Source organism: Trachypithecus francoisi, unplaced genomic scaffold (genome assembly GCF_009764315.1).
Source record: "Trachypithecus francoisi isolate TF-2019V2 unplaced genomic scaffold, Tfra_2.0 Lachesis_group12, whole genome shotgun sequence".
NCBI classification, from domain to species: Eukaryota; Metazoa; Chordata; class Mammalia; order Primates; family Cercopithecidae; genus Trachypithecus; species Trachypithecus francoisi.
In genome coordinates this window covers 798,631-818,248 of record NW_022681457.1, presented here as the reverse complement: position 1 = coordinate 818,248, position 19,618 = coordinate 798,631, and the positions used below count along the sequence as shown (strand labels likewise).

Here is a 19,618-nt window from a genome sequence, read left to right as displayed (position 1 = left end):
AGCCAATAGAATCCAGTGGGGGCGAGGGGCGGAGCGATGGGACTTGTAAGGGGCGGGGCGAGCAGAAGGTGGAGGTCAAAGGGGCGGGGCGTTATAGAGCCTCGGGCCCTTGGTGTTTGGGACCTGACCAGATGGGGCTCTGGGAGTTTTGTGGCGGACAGCTATGAGTAGGGGTTCCTGCTGGGGGATGAGAACATAAACGCCGATGGCTCACTCGCTCCTGGCACCTTCCCTTTCAGGTTCCAGATGGACCCTGGGAAGGACAAAGAGGGGGTGCCCCAGCCCTCAGGGCCTCCAGCAAGGAAGAAATTTGTGATACCCCTCGACGAGGATGAGATTCCTCCTGGAGTGGTAGGACAAGGAGATGCGGGGCCCCTGGGAGGCTGGGGGGTGTTAGGAGAAGGAAGAGAATAGGATGGGGCCTGTGGGACCAGGGTGTGGGTTAGTGGATTTGGGGGCCACGGACGACTTGGGGAAACAGTCCTTGGTCCTCCACAGGTCCCAGTTTCCCCATCTGTGAAATGGATGATTGGTTCTAAGAGAGGGCTGAGGCAGAGGCCAGACACTGGCATTCAGCAGATAACCCCTGATGTGTTTTACGAGGCCAGCACCCTGATTTTTCAAGACATGAATTTATAGCTCATGTTTAAGAATTGCCAGGTTTTGCAATCTTAAAATCTATACTTTAGACATATTTTGGTAAATGGAAGGACCTGGTAATATTGAAATCTCCTTCCCAAGGGAAAACAATCGATTGGTGATTAACATTGGTTATGAAGAAAAGGAAAGTGAGCTAAGGATATAGGGCGCGATGGGGAAGAGGACCTTCCTACTTTATTTAATTTATTTATTATTTTGAGACAGAGTCTGGCTCTGTCACCCAGGCTGGAGTGCACTGGCACCCATCTTGGCTCACTGCAGCCTCCGCCTCCCGGATTCAAGCGATTCTCCTGCCTCAGCCTCCGAGTAACTGGGATTACAGGAGCGTGCCACCACATCCGGCTAATTTTTGTATTTTTAATAGAGACAGAATTTCACCATGTTGGTCAGGCTGGTCTTGAACCTCAAGTGATCCGTCCATCTCGGCCTCCCAAAGTGCTGAGATTACAGGCATGAGCCACCATGCCTGGCCCCTTCCTACTTTAGATAGGAAGTTCAAGGGAGGGCCTCTCTGAGGAGGTGATATCTTGGTACAGACGTGAAAGAGGTGAGGGAATGAGCCACAGAGACATCTGGGGTAGAGGGAACAGCCAGTGCCAAAGCCCTGAGGTCAGAGAGAGCCTGCCACATTCAAGGGCAGCACGAAGTCCAGTGGGGCAGTAGTTGAGAAAGCAAGGGAGAAGTGGTAGAAGGTGTAGTCTGTAAGGCAAGAATCAGGGACAGATCTAGAGCCTTGTTGGTGATGGTGACAGCTTTGACTTTCACTCTGAGGCGGGAGCCACCCACTAGCTCTGAGCAGAGGAAGGACATAAAGATTTAGTGTAGGGGACAGACTTCCAGGGGGTGAGAGTGTGGGCAAGGAGCTGGTGAGGAAGGGACTTCAGTGGTCCAAGGCTGAGACGCTGTTGGCTGGGACCAGAGTGGAGGCTGAGGAGTGGGGCAGAAGTGCCTGGATTCAGATTTTGAGCTCTCAGCCTTCTGGAAGGGACATTAGAGGAAGGAGGATGGGCAGCCCTAAAGAGGGGAGAGGGGTCAAGTGCTGTGGCTCACACCTGTAATCCCAACACTTTGGGAGGCCGAGGCAGGCGGATCACCTGAGGTTAGGAGTTTGAGATCAGCCTGGACAACATGTTGAAACCCTGTCTCTACTAAAAATACAAAAATTAGCCAGCATGGTGGTACGCGCCTGTAGTCCCAGCTATTCGGGAGGCTGAGACAGGAGAATCGCTTGAACCTGGGAGGCGGAGGTTGCAGTGAGCTGAGATCATGCCACTGCACTCCAGCCTGGGTGACAGAGCAAGACTCCATCTCAAAAAAAAAGAAAATTAGCTGGGCGTGGTGGCGGGCACCTGGAATCCCAGCTACTTGGGAAGCTGAGGCAGGATAATTGCTTGAACCTGGGAGGTGGAGGTTGCAGTGAGCCAAGATTGTGCCACTGCACTCCAGCCTGGGTGACAGAATGAGACTCTGTCTCAAAAAAAAAAAAAAAGAAAAAAAGAAAGAGGAGAGGAACTCACAGGGCCTCAGATGTCCCCTGCTCACCCCAACTGGTCCCGTGCAAACTCCCTTTCTCCCCACAGGCCAAGCCCTTATTCAAATCCACACAGAGCCTTCCCACTGTGGACACCTCGGCCCAGGCGGCCCCTCAGACCTACGCTGAATATGCCATCTCACAGCCTCCGGGAGGGGCTGGGGCCACGTGCCCCACAGGGTCAGAGCCCCTGGCAGGAGAGACCCCCAACCAGGCCCTGAAACCCGGGGCAAAATCCAACAGCATCATTGTGAGCCCTCGGCAGGTGAGGAGGGAGACGGAGAAGAGGAGCCTTGAGGTTTTCAGTGGGAAACGCTGTTCTAGGGATGACTCCAGTGGAAGGAGGTCTGAGTTCCAGCCATTTTGTTCTCACCATTCATTTATTCATTCATTCAACAGCAGTGTGTGGGTTGAGAGTGCCCCAGCTCTTGCTGGGGCTTTGGCTGTGTTGGTGCAGCTCTGTTTCCTGACCCCAGGTTTGTTAATTTACTTAAAATGTACTGAATGAGGCCAGGTGCGGTGGTTCACACCTGTAATCCCAGCACTTTGGGAGGCTGAGGCAGGCGGATCACCTGAGGTCAGGAGTTCGAGACCAGCCTGGCCAACATGGTGAAACCTCGTCTCTACTAAAAATACAAAAATTAGCCAGGCGTAGGGGCAGGAGGTGTTCAGGACCACATGACTCGCAGACTGGGGCTGGGGGAGAGGGTTGAGCTGGAGACAGACCCGGGGACCCTTTAGGAAAGGCCTGGTGCCAGTGGAAGTGGAGGGGAGGAACCTGGATCAGAGGACCAGGGACTGTCCAGGGTTGGAGGAGGAGAGAGAAGCTGGAAAAGACCCAGGCACAGGTGGGAGGAGGGAGGTGGTGTGGGAAGAGGTGGGAGGAGGGGGAGGTGTGGGAAGAGGTGGGAGGAGGGAGGAGGTTGTGGGAGAGGTGGGAGGAGGGAGGAGGTGTGGGAGAGGTGGGAGGAGGAGGAGGTGTGGAAGAGGTGGGAGGAGGGAGGAGGTGTGGGAAGAGGTGGGAGGAGGGAGGAGGTGCGAGAAGAGGTGGGAGGAGGGAGGAGGTGTGGGAAGAGGTGGGAGGAGGGAGGAGGTATGGGAAGAGGTGGGAGGAGGGAGGAGGTGCGAGAAGAGGTAGAGGAGGGCCCTGTGGTTGCCAAGGGTCATCCCTATTGATGGCTTCTGCCCTTCCTCCCTCCCCAGAGGGGCAATCCCGTACTGAAGTTCGTGCGCAACGTGCCCTGGGAATTTGGCGATGTAATCCCCGACTATGTGCTGGGCCAGAGTACCTGTGCCCTGTTCCTCAGGTGAGCTCTGCGGCGCCACCCCAGCCTTCAGGAAGGACACCCCACTGGCCTGGGAGGTCATGTCCCAGTGTTCTGGACTGTTCTATGGGCATGGTCCTGCAGGCTCTGGGCCTTGGTGGGACCCTGTGTTGGAGGAAGGGGGTCTTGGCCTAGAGGTGCCCAGTACAACAAGAGCTGGGGCCCAGACTCCTGGGTCTGAGGAAGGAGGGGCTGGGGGCCAGACTACTAGGTCTGAGCGAGGAGGGGCTGGGGGCTTGGACTCCTGGGTCTGAGCGAGGAGGGGCTGGGGTCCTGGACTCCTGGGTCTGAGGGAGGAGGAGATGGGGGACTGGACTCCTGGGTCTCAGGGAGGAGGGGCTGGGGGCCTGGACTCCTGGGTCTGAGGGAGGAAGGCATGGGGGCCAGACTCCTGGGTCTGAGGGAGGAGGGACTGGGTCACTCATGTCCCCGACATCTTTGACTGGAGTTGAGGAGAGGCAGGATTTCTCCCATCTCCACCCTAAACAACTTCCTCCCCCAACCCAGGGGCCCCTCTGCAGACAGGGCCAGACAGAGGAAGTGAAACCTGTGAGTTCCTGTGCTCCCCGCAGGCTGTGAGAGCTGCAGACTGCTGGGCAGCGCCAGTCCTAGTTCCCTGGGTCATGAAGCCCTCACCATAGCCCTCTGAGGCCAGAGCAGATGGGCTGGCAGTGGGCCCTGCTTCCCACTGTGAGCCATGCAATGTCCCCGCGCTCACACTCTCCAGGGCCCCTGGCACCTGTTCTCCCCTTGAAGCCCAAGTCTCTTCCCCTCTTCATGAAGAAGCCACGGGTCTGGGCTTCTGGGTAACCACAGCCATGTGGCCCTGGCTGCCAATCCCCACGGAGCATCTTCTTGGAAGAGAGACCTGTGGCAAGTGACTTACTCTCTGTGGGCCTCAGGACCCCTCTGTCCCCTGTGCCGCACTCTGAGCCCTTAGTATTCCAGTGAGAGGGCAGAAGGGCTTTGGGGGTCTCGAACAGACAGACTTCTCAACTCCTACTCCCTGCCCCCACCAGCCTCCGCTACCACAACCTGCACCCGGACTACATCCATGGGCGGCTGCAGAGCCTGGGGAAGAACTTCGCCCTGCGGGTCCTGCTCATCCAGGTGGATGTGGTAAGCAGGGGTCGCTCCCCAGCTGGCCTCACTGGCCCCATCTCGGAAATGGGGAGTGCTGGGCCTCGAGGTTGTGCAGCGTACTGTTGAATCCCTTCCAAGAGGAAATACAGCTAAAACCTCAGCGAGGAAGGTTTTTCACATCCGAGACTGACATGGGTCACCAAGACACTGTGTTGGCAAGGAGAGGGGAGGGCAAAATTATCCATTTCCTCTTTCTCCACATCCCCTTCAATTAGTCCCAGATCTCTGCCCCCTAAATATCTCTTTTGTGTGTGTGGTTTTTGTTTGTTTATTTGTTTGAGATGGAGTTTCGCTCTTGTTGCCCAGGCTGGAGTGCAATGACTCGATCTCAGCTCACTGCAACCTTAGCCTCCGGGGTTCAAGCGATTCTCCTGCCTCAGCCTCCTGAGTAGCTGGGATTATAGGCATGCACCACCACGCCTGGCTGATTTTTGTATTTTTAGTAGAGACTGGTTTTCACCATGTTGGCCAGGCTGGTCTTGAACTCCTGACCTGAGGTGATCCACCCGCCTTAGCCTCCCAAAGTGCTAGGATTATAGGCATGAGCCACCACACCCGTTCATATCTCTTTCTCTCTTTTTTTTAAGATGGAGTCTCCTCTGTCTCCCAGGCTGGAGTGCAATGGCGAGATCTTGGCTCACTGCAACCTCCGCCTCCTGGGTTGAAATAATTCTCCTGCCTCAGCTTCCTGAGCAACTGGGATTACAGGCACACTACACCATGCCTGGCTTATTTATTTATTTGTTTGTTTGTTTATTTATTTATTTATTTATTTATTGTTTTGAGACAGAGTCTGGCTCTTTTGCCCATGCTGGAGTGTAATGGTGCAATCTTGGCTCACTGCAACCTCCGCCTCCTGGGTTCAGGTGATTCTCCTGACTCAGCCTCCCAAGTAGCTGGGATTACAGGCACGTATCACCATGACTGGCTAATTTTTTGTTTTTTTAGTAGAGATGGGGTTTGACCATGCTGGCCAGGCTGGGCTCGATCTCCTGACCTCATGATCCACTCGCCTCAGCCTCCCAAAGTGCTGGGATTACAGACGTGAGCCACCGCGCCCAGCCAATTTTTGTAGTTTTAGTAGAGACGGGTTTCACCATGTTGGCCAGGCTGGTCTGAAACTCCTGACCTCAAGTGATCTGCCCACCTCGGCCTCACAAACTGTTGGGATTCCAGGTGTGAGCCACCACGCCCAGCTTATCTCTTTGTTTGTTTGTTTGTTTTGACACAGGGTCTTGCTCTGTTGCCCAGGCTGGAGTGCAGTGGCCCAAACATAGGCCAGTGTGGCCTTGACCTCCTGGGCTCAAGTGATCCTCCCACCTCAGCCTCCTAAGTAGCTGGGACTATAGGTGCACACCACCATATTTTTTTGTATTTTGTAGAGATGGGGTCTTCACTCTGTTGCCTAGACTAGTCTCGAACTCTTGGCCTCAAGTGATCCTCCTGCCTCAACCTCTCAAAGAGCTAGGATTACAGGCATGAGCCACTGCACCCAACCCAGTGGAAAAGGATTGCTTGAGGCCAGGAGTTGAAGACCAGACTGGGTAACACAGCAAGACCCTGTATCTAAAAATTTTTTAAAAATCACCCACTGGGGGTGGCTCACGCCTGTAATCCCAGCACTTTGGGATTACCTGATATCAGAAGTTCAAGACCAGCCTGGCCAACATGGTGAAACCCCATCTCTACTAAAAATACAAAATTCAGCTGAGCGTGGTGGCGTGCGCCTGTAATCCCAGCTACGTGGGAGGCTGAGGCAGAACTGCTTGAACCCGGTAGGCAGAGGTTGCAGTGAGCCAAGATCATGTCACTGCACTCCAGCCTGGGCAACAGAACAAGACTCTGTCTCAAAAAAAAAAAAAAAAAAATCATAAAACTCCCATGGCTCCTAAGCACCCTAGAAGAAAGTTCTGCTCCCTTCCATGACCTATGGGGCCCTGTGTGACCTCTGACCTCTACCTAGTTTTCCAGGCCCGTCTCTAAGAGTCTGTGCTTCTCATGGAATTTCACATCCTCTCTCCCACAGGGAGTGAATTATAATTCCTGAAGCCCTCTTTCCCCTCCCATCCTTTGCCCATGCTGGTCTCTATGTCTGGAATTCCCTTTTCTGGTCTCCTTTTCATCCTTTCCTCCTCCTCCTCCTCATCCTCCTTTGGGTCTCAGCTCAGATGTCCCCTCCTCCAAGAAGCCCTCTCTGATCCCCCAGGCAGGCTCGGTCCCTCCTCTGGCTCCCACATCGCAGCCCTGGCCACTCCAGATCTTCAATGTCTGGGGACAGGTCTGTCCTGCTTATCAGACTGTGAGTCCTGGGAGGGCAGAGTCAGGGCTGTCTCGGTCACTGCTGGGTCCTAGCATTGCTTAGCACGGGCCAGGCACAGTAGGAGCTTAGAGAGTGACAATTGGGTGAGAGGCTCTTGGCTTCCTGAGCTACTGTGTTTTCAGGCTTTAATTCCTTTTTTGTTCTTTTTTTCTTTTTTTTTAAGACGGAGTCTCGCTCTGTCGCCCAGGTTGGAGTGCAGTGGCGTGATCTCGGCTCACTGCAATCTCCACCTCCCGGGTTCAAGCAATTCTCCACCTCAGCTTCCCTAGTAGCCAGGATTACAGGCGCCTGCCACCACGCCTGGCTAATTTTTGTAATTCCTGGCTTCTAGGTTTCTAATTCTGATTTTCTCCTCCAGAAAGATCCCCAGCAGGCCCTGAAGGAGCTGGCTAAGATGTGTATCCTGGCCGATTGCACACTGATCCTCGCCTGGAGGTGAGATGGGGGCTTCCCTGCCTCATTCAGGCTCTACCTGCTCCCCCATCCCACCCTGCCCAGCCCTTGCCTTCTCCTTCCTGTATGGGCGTGGTGCAGGCAGCGCCTCTCTCTGGCCTTCAGTTTCCTCATCTGTAAAACAAGGTCTTAATATCTTTTTTTTTTTTTTTGATACAGAGCCTCACTCTGTCCCCCAGGCTGGAGTGCAGTGGCGCAATCTCAGCTCTGCCTTGGGGGTTCAAGCACTTCTCCTGGCCTCTCCAGTAGCTGGGATTACAGGTGCGCACCACCACACCCAGCTAATTTTTTTGTATTTTTAGTAGAGACAGGGTTTTGCCATGTTGGCCAGGATGGTCTTGAACTCCTGACCTCAGGTGATCCTCCCGCCTCACCCTCCCAAAGTGCTGGGATTACAGGCGTGAGCCACTGTGCCTGGCTGGAAGCTGAACATTTCATGAGGTTGGCTTCTTGCTGCAGTGGGAAAATAAGCAGTGTTTCTCGTTTTCCTTCTGTCAAACCCAGTACAAACACTTTGTGTGCTGACTTCCCTTCCAAAATAGCTAACATTTCTTCAGCAGTGCCAGGCGCAGCTTTTGGCACTTACAGAGCATTCCAGAGTATTCTCTGATCTTCACAGTTGTACCATCCTCCCCACTTTATTATTAATTTTTGAGACAGGGTCTTGCTCTGTTGCCAAGGCTGGAGTGCAGTGGCGCTATCACAGGTTACTGAAGCCTCAACTTACCAGGCTCAGGCAGTTCTCCTGCCTCAGCCTCCCAAGCAGTTGAACTGAAGGCGCGCACCACCACACCTGGCTAATTTTTAATTTTTTGTAGAGACAACATCTTGCTATGTTATCCTGGCTGGTCTCAAACTCCTGAGCTCAAGTGATCCTCCTGCCTCAGCCTCCCAAAGTGCTGGGATTACAAGCATGAGCCACTATGCCTGACCACCCCACTTTACAGTGAGGAAACTGAGGCCCAGAGAGCAAACCACTGGCCCAGGATTACCCAGGCAGAGGTGGGGTCAGACTCCCAAGAGCTGGCCCATAGCCAGAAAAGATACCAAGATGCGCCCAGCAGTGGTCACTACCAGGTTGTATTTGGCATGGGGATGGGCTGGAATTTTGATTTTTAGCATCAAAAATTCTTTTTTTTTGAGACAGAGTCTTGCTCTGTCGCCCAGGCTGGAGGGCAGTGGCGCGATCTCGGCTCACTGCAAGCTCCGCCTCCCGGATTCACGCCATTCTCCTGCCTCAGCCTCCTGAGTAGCTGGGACTACAGGCACCCGCCACCACACCCGGCTAATTTTTTTGTATTTTTAGTAGAGACGGGGTTTCACCATGTTAGCCAGGACGGTCTCGATCTCCTGGCCTCGTGATCCACCCGCCTCGGCCGCCCAAAGTGCTGGGATTACAGACGTGAGCCACTCGCCTGGCCTTTTTTTTTTTTTTTTTTTGAGACCGAGTTTCACTCTTGTTGCCCAAGCAGCAGTGCAATGGCGCGATCTCAGCTTACTGCAAACTCCACTTCCCTGGTTCAGGCGATTCTCCTGCCTCAGCCTCCTGAGTAGCTGGGACTACAGGCACACGCCACCAAGCCCAGCTACTTTTTTGTATTTTTAGTAGAAATGGGGTTTCACCATGTTGGCCAGGCTGGTCTCGAACTCCTGACCTCAGATAATCTGCCTGCCTCATCATCCCAAAGTGCTGGGATTACAGGCATGAGCCACTGCGCCCGCCTAGTATTGGTAATTCTTATGACTGACCATAAGGAAACAAATCTACAATCTGATACCTCACTTCCCGCTGCCCTGTATCCTGTTATCCTAGTCCCGAGGAAGCTGGGCGGTACCTGGAGACCTACAAGGCCTATGAGCAGAAACCAGCGGACCTCCTGATGGAGAAGCTAGAGCAGGACTTCGTCTCCCGGGTGAGGCCACCTCACCTTCCATCCCTGCCTGGGCCTCCCCGCAGCTCCTGGGTGGTTGAGCTTCAGTTCCAATCTTAAGGCACTGTGCATTCATCCCCGAGCCTCGTCTTCCCTACCCCATCCCACCCAAATTGCAGCTAGAGGGATTTTCCTGAGCACAAATCTGCTGCTACCCTCTCCAGCTCAAAATCCTCCCATGGCTCCCTAGTACCCCGAGGGGGAAAGCCCAGGCTTCTGGCCAGGCTCAACAAGGGCCCGTCAGGCTCAGAAGCCTGGTGGCCCCCACTTTACACTTCACTTCTCCCAGGCCTAGCTCGCTTCTCCAAGCACTTGCCCCTTCTATTCCCTCTGCCCAATTACCTGCCTAATTCCTTTTTTTTTTTTTTTTGAGATGGAGTCTCACTCTGTTGCCCAGGGTGGAGTGCAATGGCATGATCTCAGCTCACTGCAACCTCCGCCTCCTGGGTTCAAGCGATTCTCCTGCCTGAGCCTCCCGAGTAGCTGGGACTACAAGTGCCCGAAACCATGCCCATCTAATATTTTTTTTTTTTTTGAGACGGAGTTTTGCTCTGTCGCCCAGGCTGGAGTGCAGTGGCCGGATCTCAGCTCACTGCAAGCTCCGCCTCCCGGGTTCACGCTATTCTCCTGCCTCAGCCTCCAGAGTAGCTGGGACTACAGGCGCCCGCCACCTCGCCGGGCTAGTTTTTTTTTTGTATTTTTTAGTAGAGACGGGGTTTCACCGTGTTAGCCAGGATGGTCTCGATCTCCTGACCTCGTGATCCACCCGTCTCGGCCTCCCAAAGTGCTGGGATTACAGGCATGAGTCATCGTGCCCAGCCTTACCTGCCTAATTCCATCTTTCACATCTCAGCTTTGATACTACCTCCTCCAGGAAGCCCTCCCTGATCCCTAGGCCAAGTTAAGTGTTCCTGCTGGGTTCCCCCATCCAGCCCTGTCCCTTTGGGCCATCACTGTTTGGAACTGACTTATCTTCCCAACCAGTCTGGGAGCCCCAGAAGGGCAGCTTGGGGGCTCTCTTGGTCCCCACTGTGTCTCTAGCACCACCCAGCCCTCAGTGTTTACTGAATGCATTGTTGCTTCTGGACTCCAGTGATGGAGGGATGGTGAGGGGTCTGCCATATAGGCCTGTCCTAGGGACTGTGGGAAAAGATCACACAGCCAGGGGGCCCCATTAGACAGTCAGGGCCTAGTATCAACAGCTCCTGCATCTGAAGCTCTTACTTCTGCCAGAGACATCACCCTGACAACCTGGTTTACAATCACTCTCCCGGGAAGAGGCTCTGAAAACCCCCATCTCAATCATGAAGGAGAAAGGGAGTGCAGTGATTTGCCCGTCAGATGGGGTGGGGGTTTAAACCGAGGCAGCCAACACCCAGGCCACATGGGTCAGCATTCAGGAATCTGTTATCACCCAGTGGAGCTGGAGAGCATTCCCAGGTACATCCCAGTGATGTCCACAGCCACCCTCGACTTTACTTTTAGGATCCTCATTTGCCCAAAAATTGAGCCCCTTACCCAGGCTCTTGTTATTGTTTTTTTTGCTTGTTTGTTTTGAGACAGAGCCTTGCTCTGTTGCCAGGCTGGAGTGCAGTGGCATGATCTCAGCTCACTGCAATGTCCATCTCCTGGGTTCAAGCGATTCTCCTGCCTCAGCCTCCCGAGTAGCTGGGATTAGAGGTGCACCACCACACCTGGCTAATTTTTGTATTTTTAGTAGAGACGGGGTTTCACCATATTGGCCAGGCTGGTCTTGAACTCCTGACTTCGTGATCCACCCGCCTCAGCCTCACAATGTGCTGGGATTACAGGTGTGAGCCACCGTGCCTGGCCGTCCTCCCCCCCCCCCCCGCCTTTTTTTTTTTTAATGAGAGAGTTTTGCTCTGTCACCCACTCTGGAGTGCAGTGGTATAACCTTGGCTCAGTGAAACCTCCACCTGCCAGGTTCAAGCGATTCTCCCAGCTCAGCCTCCCTAGTAGCTGGAATTACAGGCGTGCTCCACCATGCCTGGCTAATTCTTGTTTGTTTTTTTTTTTTTGTTGTTGTTTGCTTGTTTTTTGAGACAGAGTCTTGTTCTGTCGCCCAGGCTGGAGTGCAGTGGTACAGTCTCCACTCACCACATCCTCTGCATCCCGGGTTCAAGTGATTGTCCTGCCTCAGCCTCCCGAGTGGCTGGGACTACAGGTGTGTTGCCACCACGCCTGGGTAATTTTTTGTATGTTTAGTAGAGATGGGGTTTCACTATGTTGGCCAGGCTAGTCTCAAACTCCTGACCTTAGGTGATCCTCCCACCTTGGCCTCCCAAAGTACTGGGATTACTAGGTATGAGCCACCATGCCCAGCCTGAGATGACTTTTTAATCAGTAGGGAGAAAACCCATTTTAGTGCTTCCTGCATGCCAGGCAGTCTGGGGACACAGCTGTGACCCAGCCCCGCCCTCTAGGCTCAGTCTCCCTGGCCTTTCTTCTCCCGACACACTCCTGCCTCCTCCTCTTCCAGGTGACTGAATGTCTGACCACCGTGAAGTCAGTCAACAAAACGGACAGTCAGACCCTCCTGGCCACGTTTGGAGTAAGGAAAGGCTCCCTGCCCCTAGGCATTTCTGTCCCCTTGCCTTTTTTAGAAAGCCTTTCACCCATTTCCTTCCATCTCCCTGCCCACCCCTTGGCCCGTCCTGCCTTCCCACAGGCCCTCACCTCCCCCGGGGAATATCTGAGGCCCCTCCTCAGCTGGGACAGGGAGGCTTTTGTGCTCAGCTACCCTGACCCCTTGCTTTCAACTTTCAGTCTCTGGAACAGCTCATCGCTGCATCGAGAGAAGATCTGGCCTTATGCCCAGGCCTGGGCCCTCAGAAGGTAAGAGCTCTGGGAAAGAACCCAAGGAGTTAGGGAAAGGAGGGAGCCCCAAGTAAACACAACCTGAGACCCCAAAGTTTTAAGGTGAAAAAAGAACCAAAGGCTGGACACAGTGGCTACCACCTGTAATCCCAACACTTTGGGAGGCCGAGACAGGAGGACTGCTTGAGGCCAGAAGTTGGAGACCAGCCTGGGCAAGTGGATACCTCGCCTTTATTAAAAAAAAAAAAAAAACTAGCTGGGCATGGTGGTGTGAGCTTGCTACATGCCTGTAGTCTCAGCTACTAAGGAGACTGAGGTGGGAGGATCGCTTGAGCCCAGGAGGTTGAGGCTGCAGTGAGCTATAATCACGTTACTACACTCCAGCCTGGGTGACAGAGCGATCCTGTCTCAAAGCAGAAGCAATCCAATGCAGAAGAATGAAACTAGACACCTACCTCTCGCCATATACAAAAATCAAATCAAAATGGATTAAAGACTTAAATCTAAGACCTCAATGCATGAAATTTCTACAAGAAAACATAGGGAAGCTCTCCAGGACATTGAACTGGGCAGAGATTTCTTGAATAATGCTCCAGAAGCACAGGAAACCAAAGCAAAATGGACAAATGGGATCACGTCAAGTTAAAAAGCTTCTAAGCCAGGCACGGTGGCTCGCGCCTGTAATCCCAGCCCTTTGGGAGGCTGAGGCAGCTGGATCATCTGAGGTCAGGAGTTTGGGACCAGCCTGGCCAATGTGGAGAAACCCCATCTTTACTAAAAATACAAAAACTTGGCCTGGTGTGGTGGCACATGCCTGTATTCCCAGCTGCTTGGAAGGCTAAGGCAGGACAATCATTTGAACCTGGGAGGTGGAGGTTGCAGTGAGCCGAGATCGCGCCATTGCACTCCAGCCTGGGCAACAAGAGTGAAATTCTGTCTCAAAAAATTAAAAGGCTGGGCACCGTGGCTCACACCTGTAATCCCAGCACTTTGGGAGGCCGAGGCGGGCAGATCACGAGATAAGGAGATCGAGACCACGCTAACACAGTGAAACCCCGTCTCTACTAAAAATACAAAAAATTAGCCAGGCGTGGTGGCAGGTGCCTGTAGTCCCAGCTACTCGCGAGGCTGAGGCAGGAGAAGTGCATGAACCCGGGAGGCGGAGCTTGCAGTGAGCCGAGATCGCGCCACTGCACTCCAGCCTGCGCAACAGAAGGAGACTCCGTCTCAAAAAAAAAAAAAGAATAAAAAGCTTCTGCACAGCAAAGGAAGCAATCCACAAAGTGAAGAGACAACACACAGAATGGGAGAAAATATTTGGAAACTAACCATCTGACCAGGAATCAATAACCAGAAGATATGAGTTCTAACAACTCTATAGGATAAAATATAATAATACAATCAAAAAGTGGGCAAAATATTTGAATTAACATTTCTCAAAAGACATACAAATGGCAAGCAGGCATATGAAGAGGTGCTCAGCATCACTGATCATCAGAAAAATGTGAATCAAAACTACAATGAGACCGGGCGCCGTGGCTCACGCCTGTAATCCCAGCACTTTGGGAGGCTGAGGCAGGCAGATCACTTGAGCCCAGGAGTTCAAGATCAGCCTGGCCAACATAGCGAAATCCCATCTCTACTAAAAATACAAAAATTAGCTGGGTGTGGTGGTGCATGCCTGTAATCCCAGCTACTTGGGTGGCTGAGGCAGGAGAATCGCTTGAACCCAGGAGATGGAGGTTGCAGTGAGCTGAGATTACACCACTGCACTCCAACCTGGGCAACAAAAGCGAAACTTGGTCTCAAAAAAACCCAAAAATAGGCCAGGTGTGGTGGCTCACACCTGTAATCCCAGCACTTTGGGAGGCCGAGGTGGGCAGATCATGAGGTCAGGAGATCTAGACCATGATGGCTAACACAGTGAAACCCCGTCTCTACTAAAAATTACAAAAAAAGTTAGCCGGGCGTGGTGGTAGACACCTGTAGTCCCAGCTACTCAGGAGGCTGAGGCAGGAGAAAGGCATGAACCTGGGAGGCAGAGGTTGCAGTGAGCTGAGATCACACCACTGCACTCCAGCCTGGGTGGCAGAGCCAGACTCCATCTCAAAAAAAAAAAATGAGATACCATCTCAGCTCCATTAAAATGGCTTTTTTTTTTTTTTGAGATGGAGTCTCGCTCTGTTGCCCAGGCTGGAGTGCAATGGTGCGATCTCAGCTCACTGCAACCTTCGTCTCCCGGGTTCAAGCGATTCTCCTACGTCAGCCTCCTGAGTAGATGGGATTACAGGCACCTGCTACCATGCCCCGCTAGTTTTTTATTTTTAGTAGAGACGGAGTTTCCCCAGGTTGGTCAGGCTGGTCTTGAACTCCTGACCTCAGGTGATCCACCCACCTTGGTCTCCCAAAGTGCTGAGATTATAGGTGTGAGCCACTGTGCCTGGCCTTGAAATGGCTTTTATCCAAAGGGCAGGCAATAACAAATGGTGGTGAGAATGTGAAGAAAAGGGAACACTCGTATACTTTTGGTGAGAATGTAAATTAGTACAACCACTATGGAAAACAGTTTGGAGACTCCTCTAAAAACAAAGTTCAGCTTCCACATGATCCAGCAATCCCACTGCTGGGTATATCCCCAAAGAAAGGAAATCAGTGTATGGTACAGGTATCTGCACTCCTGTTTGTTACAGCACAGTTCACATTGCCAAGATTTGGAACCAACCTGTGTCCATGAGCAGATGACCAGGCAAAGAAAATGTGGTACTTATACACAATGGAGTACTCTTCAGCCATAAAAAAAGTATGAGATCCTGGCTAGGCGTGGTGGCTCACACCTCTAATCCCAGCACTTTGGGAGGCCGAGGCGGGCAGATCACTTGAGGTCAGGAGTTCGAGACCAGCTTGGCCAACATGGTGAAACCTCGTCTCTACTAAAAATACAAAAATTAGCCGGGTGTGGTGGCGCGTGCCTGTAATCTCAACTACTCAGGAGGCTGAGGCAGGAGAATCACTTGAATCCGGGAGGTGAAGACTGCAGTGAGCCAAGATCATGCCACTGCACTCCAGCTTGGGCAACAGAGAGAGACCCTTTTCAAAAAAAAAAAAAAAAGAGAGATCCTATCGTTTACAACATAATTAACTGGGGAGTATTATGTTAAGTGAAATAAGCCAGGCACAGAAAGACAAACATCACATGTTCTCACTTATTTGTGTATCGAAAAATCAAAACAGTTGAACTCATGGAGATAGAGTAGATGGATGGTTCCTGGAGGCTGGGGAGGGTAGTGAGGGGCTGGCAGGGAGATCGGGAAGGTTAATGGGTACCACACACAAACAAAAAAAAAAAAAAGAGAGAAAGAATGAATAAGACATACTATTTGGGCCGGGCACGGTGGCTCAAGCCTGTAATCCCAGCACTTTGGGAGGCCGAGACGGGCGGATCACGAGGTCAGGAGATCGAGACCATCCTGGCTAATACGGTGAAACCCTGTCTCTACTTAAAAAATACAAAAAACTAGCCGGGCGACGAGGCGGGCGCCTGTAGTCCCAGCTACTGGGGAGGCTGAGGCAGGAGAATGGCGTAAACCCTGGAGGCGGAGCTTGCAGTGAGCTGAGATCCGGCCACTGCACTCCAGCCTGGGTGGCAGAGCAAGACTCCGTCTCAAAAAAAAAAAAAAAAAAAAAGACATACTATTTGATAGCACAACCAGGTGACTATAGTCAATAATAACTGTACATTTTAAAATAACTTGGCCAGGTGCAGTGCTCACACCTGTTACCCCAGCACTTTGGGAGGTCAAGGCAGGCGGATCATGAGGTCAGGAGATCAAGACCAGCCTGGCCGATATGGTGAAACCCCATCTCTACTAAAAATACAAAAATTAGCCGGGCATGGTGGTGGGCACCTGGAGGCCCAGCGACTTGGGAGGCTGAGGCAGAAGAATTGCTGGAACCCAGGAGGTGGAGGTTGCAGTGAGCCAAGATCACACCACTGCACTCCAGCCTGGGTGACACCGCGAGACTCCATCTCAAAAAAAAAAAAAAAAAAACGTAAGCCAGGCACGGTGGCTCATGCCTATAATCCCAGCACTTTGGGAGGCTGAGGCGGGTGGATCACGAGGTCAGGAGATCGAGACCATCCTGGCTAACACGGTGAAACCCCGTCTGTACTTTAAAAAAAAAAAAATTAGCCGGGCGTGGTGGCAGGCGCCTGTAGTCCCAGCTACTCGGAAGGCTGAGGCAGGAGAATGGCATGAACCCGGGAGGCGCAGCTTGCAGTGAGCTGAGATCCCACCAGTGCACTCCAGCCTGGGCGACAGAGCAAGTCTCCGTCTCAAAATAAATAAATAAATAATAACTTAAAAAGATTGTAACTGGATTGTTTGTAATTCAATGGATAAATGCTTGAGTGTTTAGGGGGAAAAAAAGAACCAAAACCCCACTCTAGATTTACCCAGGAAACAGCTCCTTTAATGACTGGTTCCTCATTTTTTTCTCCCTCCCATCCAGGCCCGGAGGCTGTTTGATGTCCTGCATGAGCCCTTCTTGAAAGTACCTCGATGACCCCAGCTGCCAAGGAGACCCTCAGGGTAAAAATAAAGCATCCTCCCAGGCCAGGCTCCTGTTGGCTATGCTGGTGCAGTCTCTCGGGAGGGGTTCTTGAGGTGTCACTTTCGGATGGCCTAGGTAGGCACCTTCAGCTTTCTTTAGTTCCTCAGTTTCCCTGGAGCAGATTACACAGACTGCTGCTGCTTCCTCCGCTTCTTGTCCCGGCCTGTGGGAGCCTCCTCCCCAGACTCTGAATTCAGCGGTGGCCCCTGCATCTCCTCTTGGGGCACTGTTTCCGGCATCCAGCTTTCCTGACTCCGCTTCTTCCTCTTCTTGGTGGATCCTGGAGTTGCCCTGGCCTCAGGCTGTCCCTCCCCTGGCAGCTCAGGCTCTAGTGGCTGAATCAGCTCAGTCCTCAGCTCAGTCATTGTGTGACCTCTCTCTTTCTTCTTCTTCTTCTTGGTGGACGTGGGCGCTACCTGAGGCTCAAGGTCATCCGGCAGCTCAGGCTCCACCACCTCTGTCTCTGGCTCCACTGTGGCATTTTGCTGTTTGTCTTTCTTCCTCTTCTTTTTGGGAGCTGCCAGGGCTGCCTGGGCCTGAGGCTCAGCTCCATCTGGCTGTTTCGGCTCCATCATCCCCCCTGGGAACTCCAGAGGCTTCATCTCTGGCTCCACTGGCTCCATCGCCTCCGTCCCTGACTCCATCATTGCAATCTGTTCCTTTTCTTTTTTTTTCTTCTTTGTAGGGGGAAGAGGGATGCCTTCCTCCGGTGGCTCCACCTTCACCTGTGGCTGACACTCAACTGTCATCCCCTCCTCTGGCTCCATCCCTTTCATCCCCTTTTGCCTCTTTCTCTTTTTGGTCGGGGACAGGACTGTGTCTTCTAGAGGCTCAGTGTTAATCTGTCCCTGCTTCACTGTCTTGTCTTCTGGCTCGAAGGTTTCTGTCCCTTTGGGCTTCTTCCTCTTCTTGGTGGTGGACGGGAGCAGCACTTCCAGAGGCTCCAGTGTCTCCACTGTGGGCTCTGTCCCCACAGGCCCTGACACCTCTGGTTCTTTCAGCTGCTGATTTTTCTTCTTCTTCTTCTTCTTCCTCACATCCATTTCTGGGGACCCCAAAGCCATGTCCACCTCCAGGACCCCGTGCCCATTCACTGCCTCCAGAGTGACTGGGGCCTCTGTCACCTGCATCTCCTTTTTCTTCTTCCTTGAGGTGAGCAGGTTGGGGGCCAAGGCTGACCTAGGCCCTGTGACTGGTGGGTTGCCCCCAAAGGCATAGAACCGAGGCCGCAGGCCAGGGGGGATCTGTGGTGGGGGACTTGCTGGGATGAGCTGCAGAGGGCTCCCCGACAGGGATTGCTGGGGACCCTCAAGGATCCTTAGGGTGCCCTGGGGGGCTGAGGCACAGGTGAGTCCACCTCCTGCCTCCGTTGAGGGGGCCAGCAGGGTTGCTTCTGCAGCCTGGGGACAGCTGCTGAGGACTCGATAGCGGTGCCGCTTGCCTGCCAACTTGCCCTTGACGATCTGCGAGCCAGAGAGAGGCACATGGCGCCCATTGAAGCTATCAAGAGAAACAGGGAGGGCAGAGGCTTAAGTGGAACAGGAGAGGGAAGCTTTTTTTTTTTATTGAGACAGACTCTTGCTCTGTCACCCAGGCTGGAGTACAGTGGCACAATCTCAGATCACTGCAACCTCCACCTCCTGGGTTCAAGCGAGTCTCCTGCCTCAGCCTCCCAAGTATCTGGGATTACAGGCGCCTGCCACCATGCCCGGCTAATTTTTGTATTTTTAGTAGAGACAGAGTTTCACCATGTTGGCCAGGCTGGTCTTGAACTCCTGACCTCAAGTGATCTGCCCGCCTCGGCCCCCCAAAGTGATGGGATTACAGGCACGAGCCACTGCGCCCAGTGGCCTCTGGTTTTTAATAAAACATGACTAGAGTGACTCCATCTTAAAGTGAGTAGCTAGGCACTTAAAAGGTTCATGCTTATGGCCTGAACATAACCACATCCCAAGCTGACCACCAATTATAATTACAGAATATTTATGGCCATACAGGACATGTCTCACCAAGCCTGCAGAATGTCCAAATGTCCTAAGAATGCAGCCCCCGTTGCTTAAATATAATATAAATGAGCAAGCTTAGGTTGCAGGATTAATAGTCATGGATAACACCAATAGCCCCTACGTTTAGTGAGCTTATCTGCACACTCCAAGTTTAATTATAGTTCCTTATAAGTAGAGATACTAACAAAGGGTTGTGGGTTTCTCCTTCTTTCTGAGGACATTTTACTCTGTAAAGGAGTAGTTTCCAATAAACTTGCTTCTTTCATTGTGCTCTGTAACTCGCCTCGAATTCTTTCCTGTGACAAATTCAAGAACCCGCTCCTGAGGTCTGGATCGGGACCCTCTTTTCTGTCAACAAGACCACTCACCAGTCTGGGGCAAAGTCTGCAGGGGCCTGAATAAGCCACAGCTCCGTATCTGGACCCATCAGCGCCTCCAAGGAGAAACGAGGGGACTCTGAGGCTGGGGGCTTCGCGATAAAGTTAGGGGGACAAGAGAACCGAGCAGCACCTGCAGCAGAAGGGGAAATGGAGTCTACTGACACCTCCTTGCCGGTCCAATCTTGCAGGGCGCACCTATCGGTCCGTTGGTCTTAACCTCGTGAGCACTCCAATCCCCTCAACCTGGTTCCTCCTTTCTGCCCACCTTTTCCCCAGAGGCGACCTCAACTTCACCGATCCAACCCCTGGGGGCGCCTTGCTCTCCACGGGTAGCCCCCCACAAGATAACCCTCTCTCCGTTCGTATTCTCGTTCGCCCACTGGGAATGCACGCTCTCCGCAAGTCCTGCTTCCAGGGACG

General features: G+C 52.7%; 2 protein-coding genes across 9 annotated transcripts in view; one reads left to right on the top strand and one right to left on the bottom strand.

Moving 5' to 3' along the window:
• Positions 1–19,088, top strand: part of ERCC1 (ERCC excision repair 1, endonuclease non-catalytic subunit) — a 49,882-nt gene extending 30,794 nt beyond the window's left edge. For 3 of the 6 annotated variants that reach the window (XM_033223681.1, XM_033223678.1, XM_033223684.1), the window contains exons 2-10: positions 240–351; positions 2,241–2,456; positions 3,395–3,498; positions 4,536–4,635; positions 7,338–7,414; positions 9,246–9,345; positions 11,864–11,935; positions 12,151–12,219; positions 16,711–19,088. In XM_033223681.1, coding sequence (XP_033079572.1) covers positions 247–351; positions 2,241–2,456; positions 3,395–3,498; positions 4,536–4,635; positions 7,338–7,414; positions 9,246–9,345; positions 11,864–11,935; positions 12,151–12,219; positions 16,711–16,764 — 897 coding nt within the window. In that variant the 5' untranslated portion in view covers positions 240–246 and the 3' untranslated portion in view covers positions 16,765–19,088. Of the gene's footprint in view, positions 1–239; positions 352–2,240; positions 2,457–3,394; positions 3,499–4,535; positions 4,636–7,337; positions 7,415–9,245; positions 9,346–10,596; positions 10,804–11,863; positions 11,936–12,150; positions 12,220–16,710 lie in introns of those variants that run through there. The other 3 variants (XM_033223679.1, XR_004440417.1, XM_033223680.1) reach the window with 3 other exon arrangements.
• Positions 16,646–19,618, bottom strand: part of CD3EAP (CD3e molecule associated protein) — a 3,438-nt gene continuing 465 nt past the window's right edge. For 2 of the 3 annotated variants that reach the window (XM_033223675.1, XM_033223677.1), the window contains exons 2-3: positions 19,187–19,328; positions 16,650–18,312 (exon numbers count right to left, since the gene is read on the bottom strand). In XM_033223675.1, coding sequence (XP_033079566.1) covers positions 16,935–18,312; positions 19,187–19,328 — 1,520 coding nt within the window. In that variant the 3' untranslated portion in view covers positions 16,650–16,934. Of the gene's footprint in view, positions 18,313–19,186; positions 19,329–19,618 lie in introns of all 3 variants that reach the window. The other variant, XM_033223676.1, reaches the window with a different exon arrangement.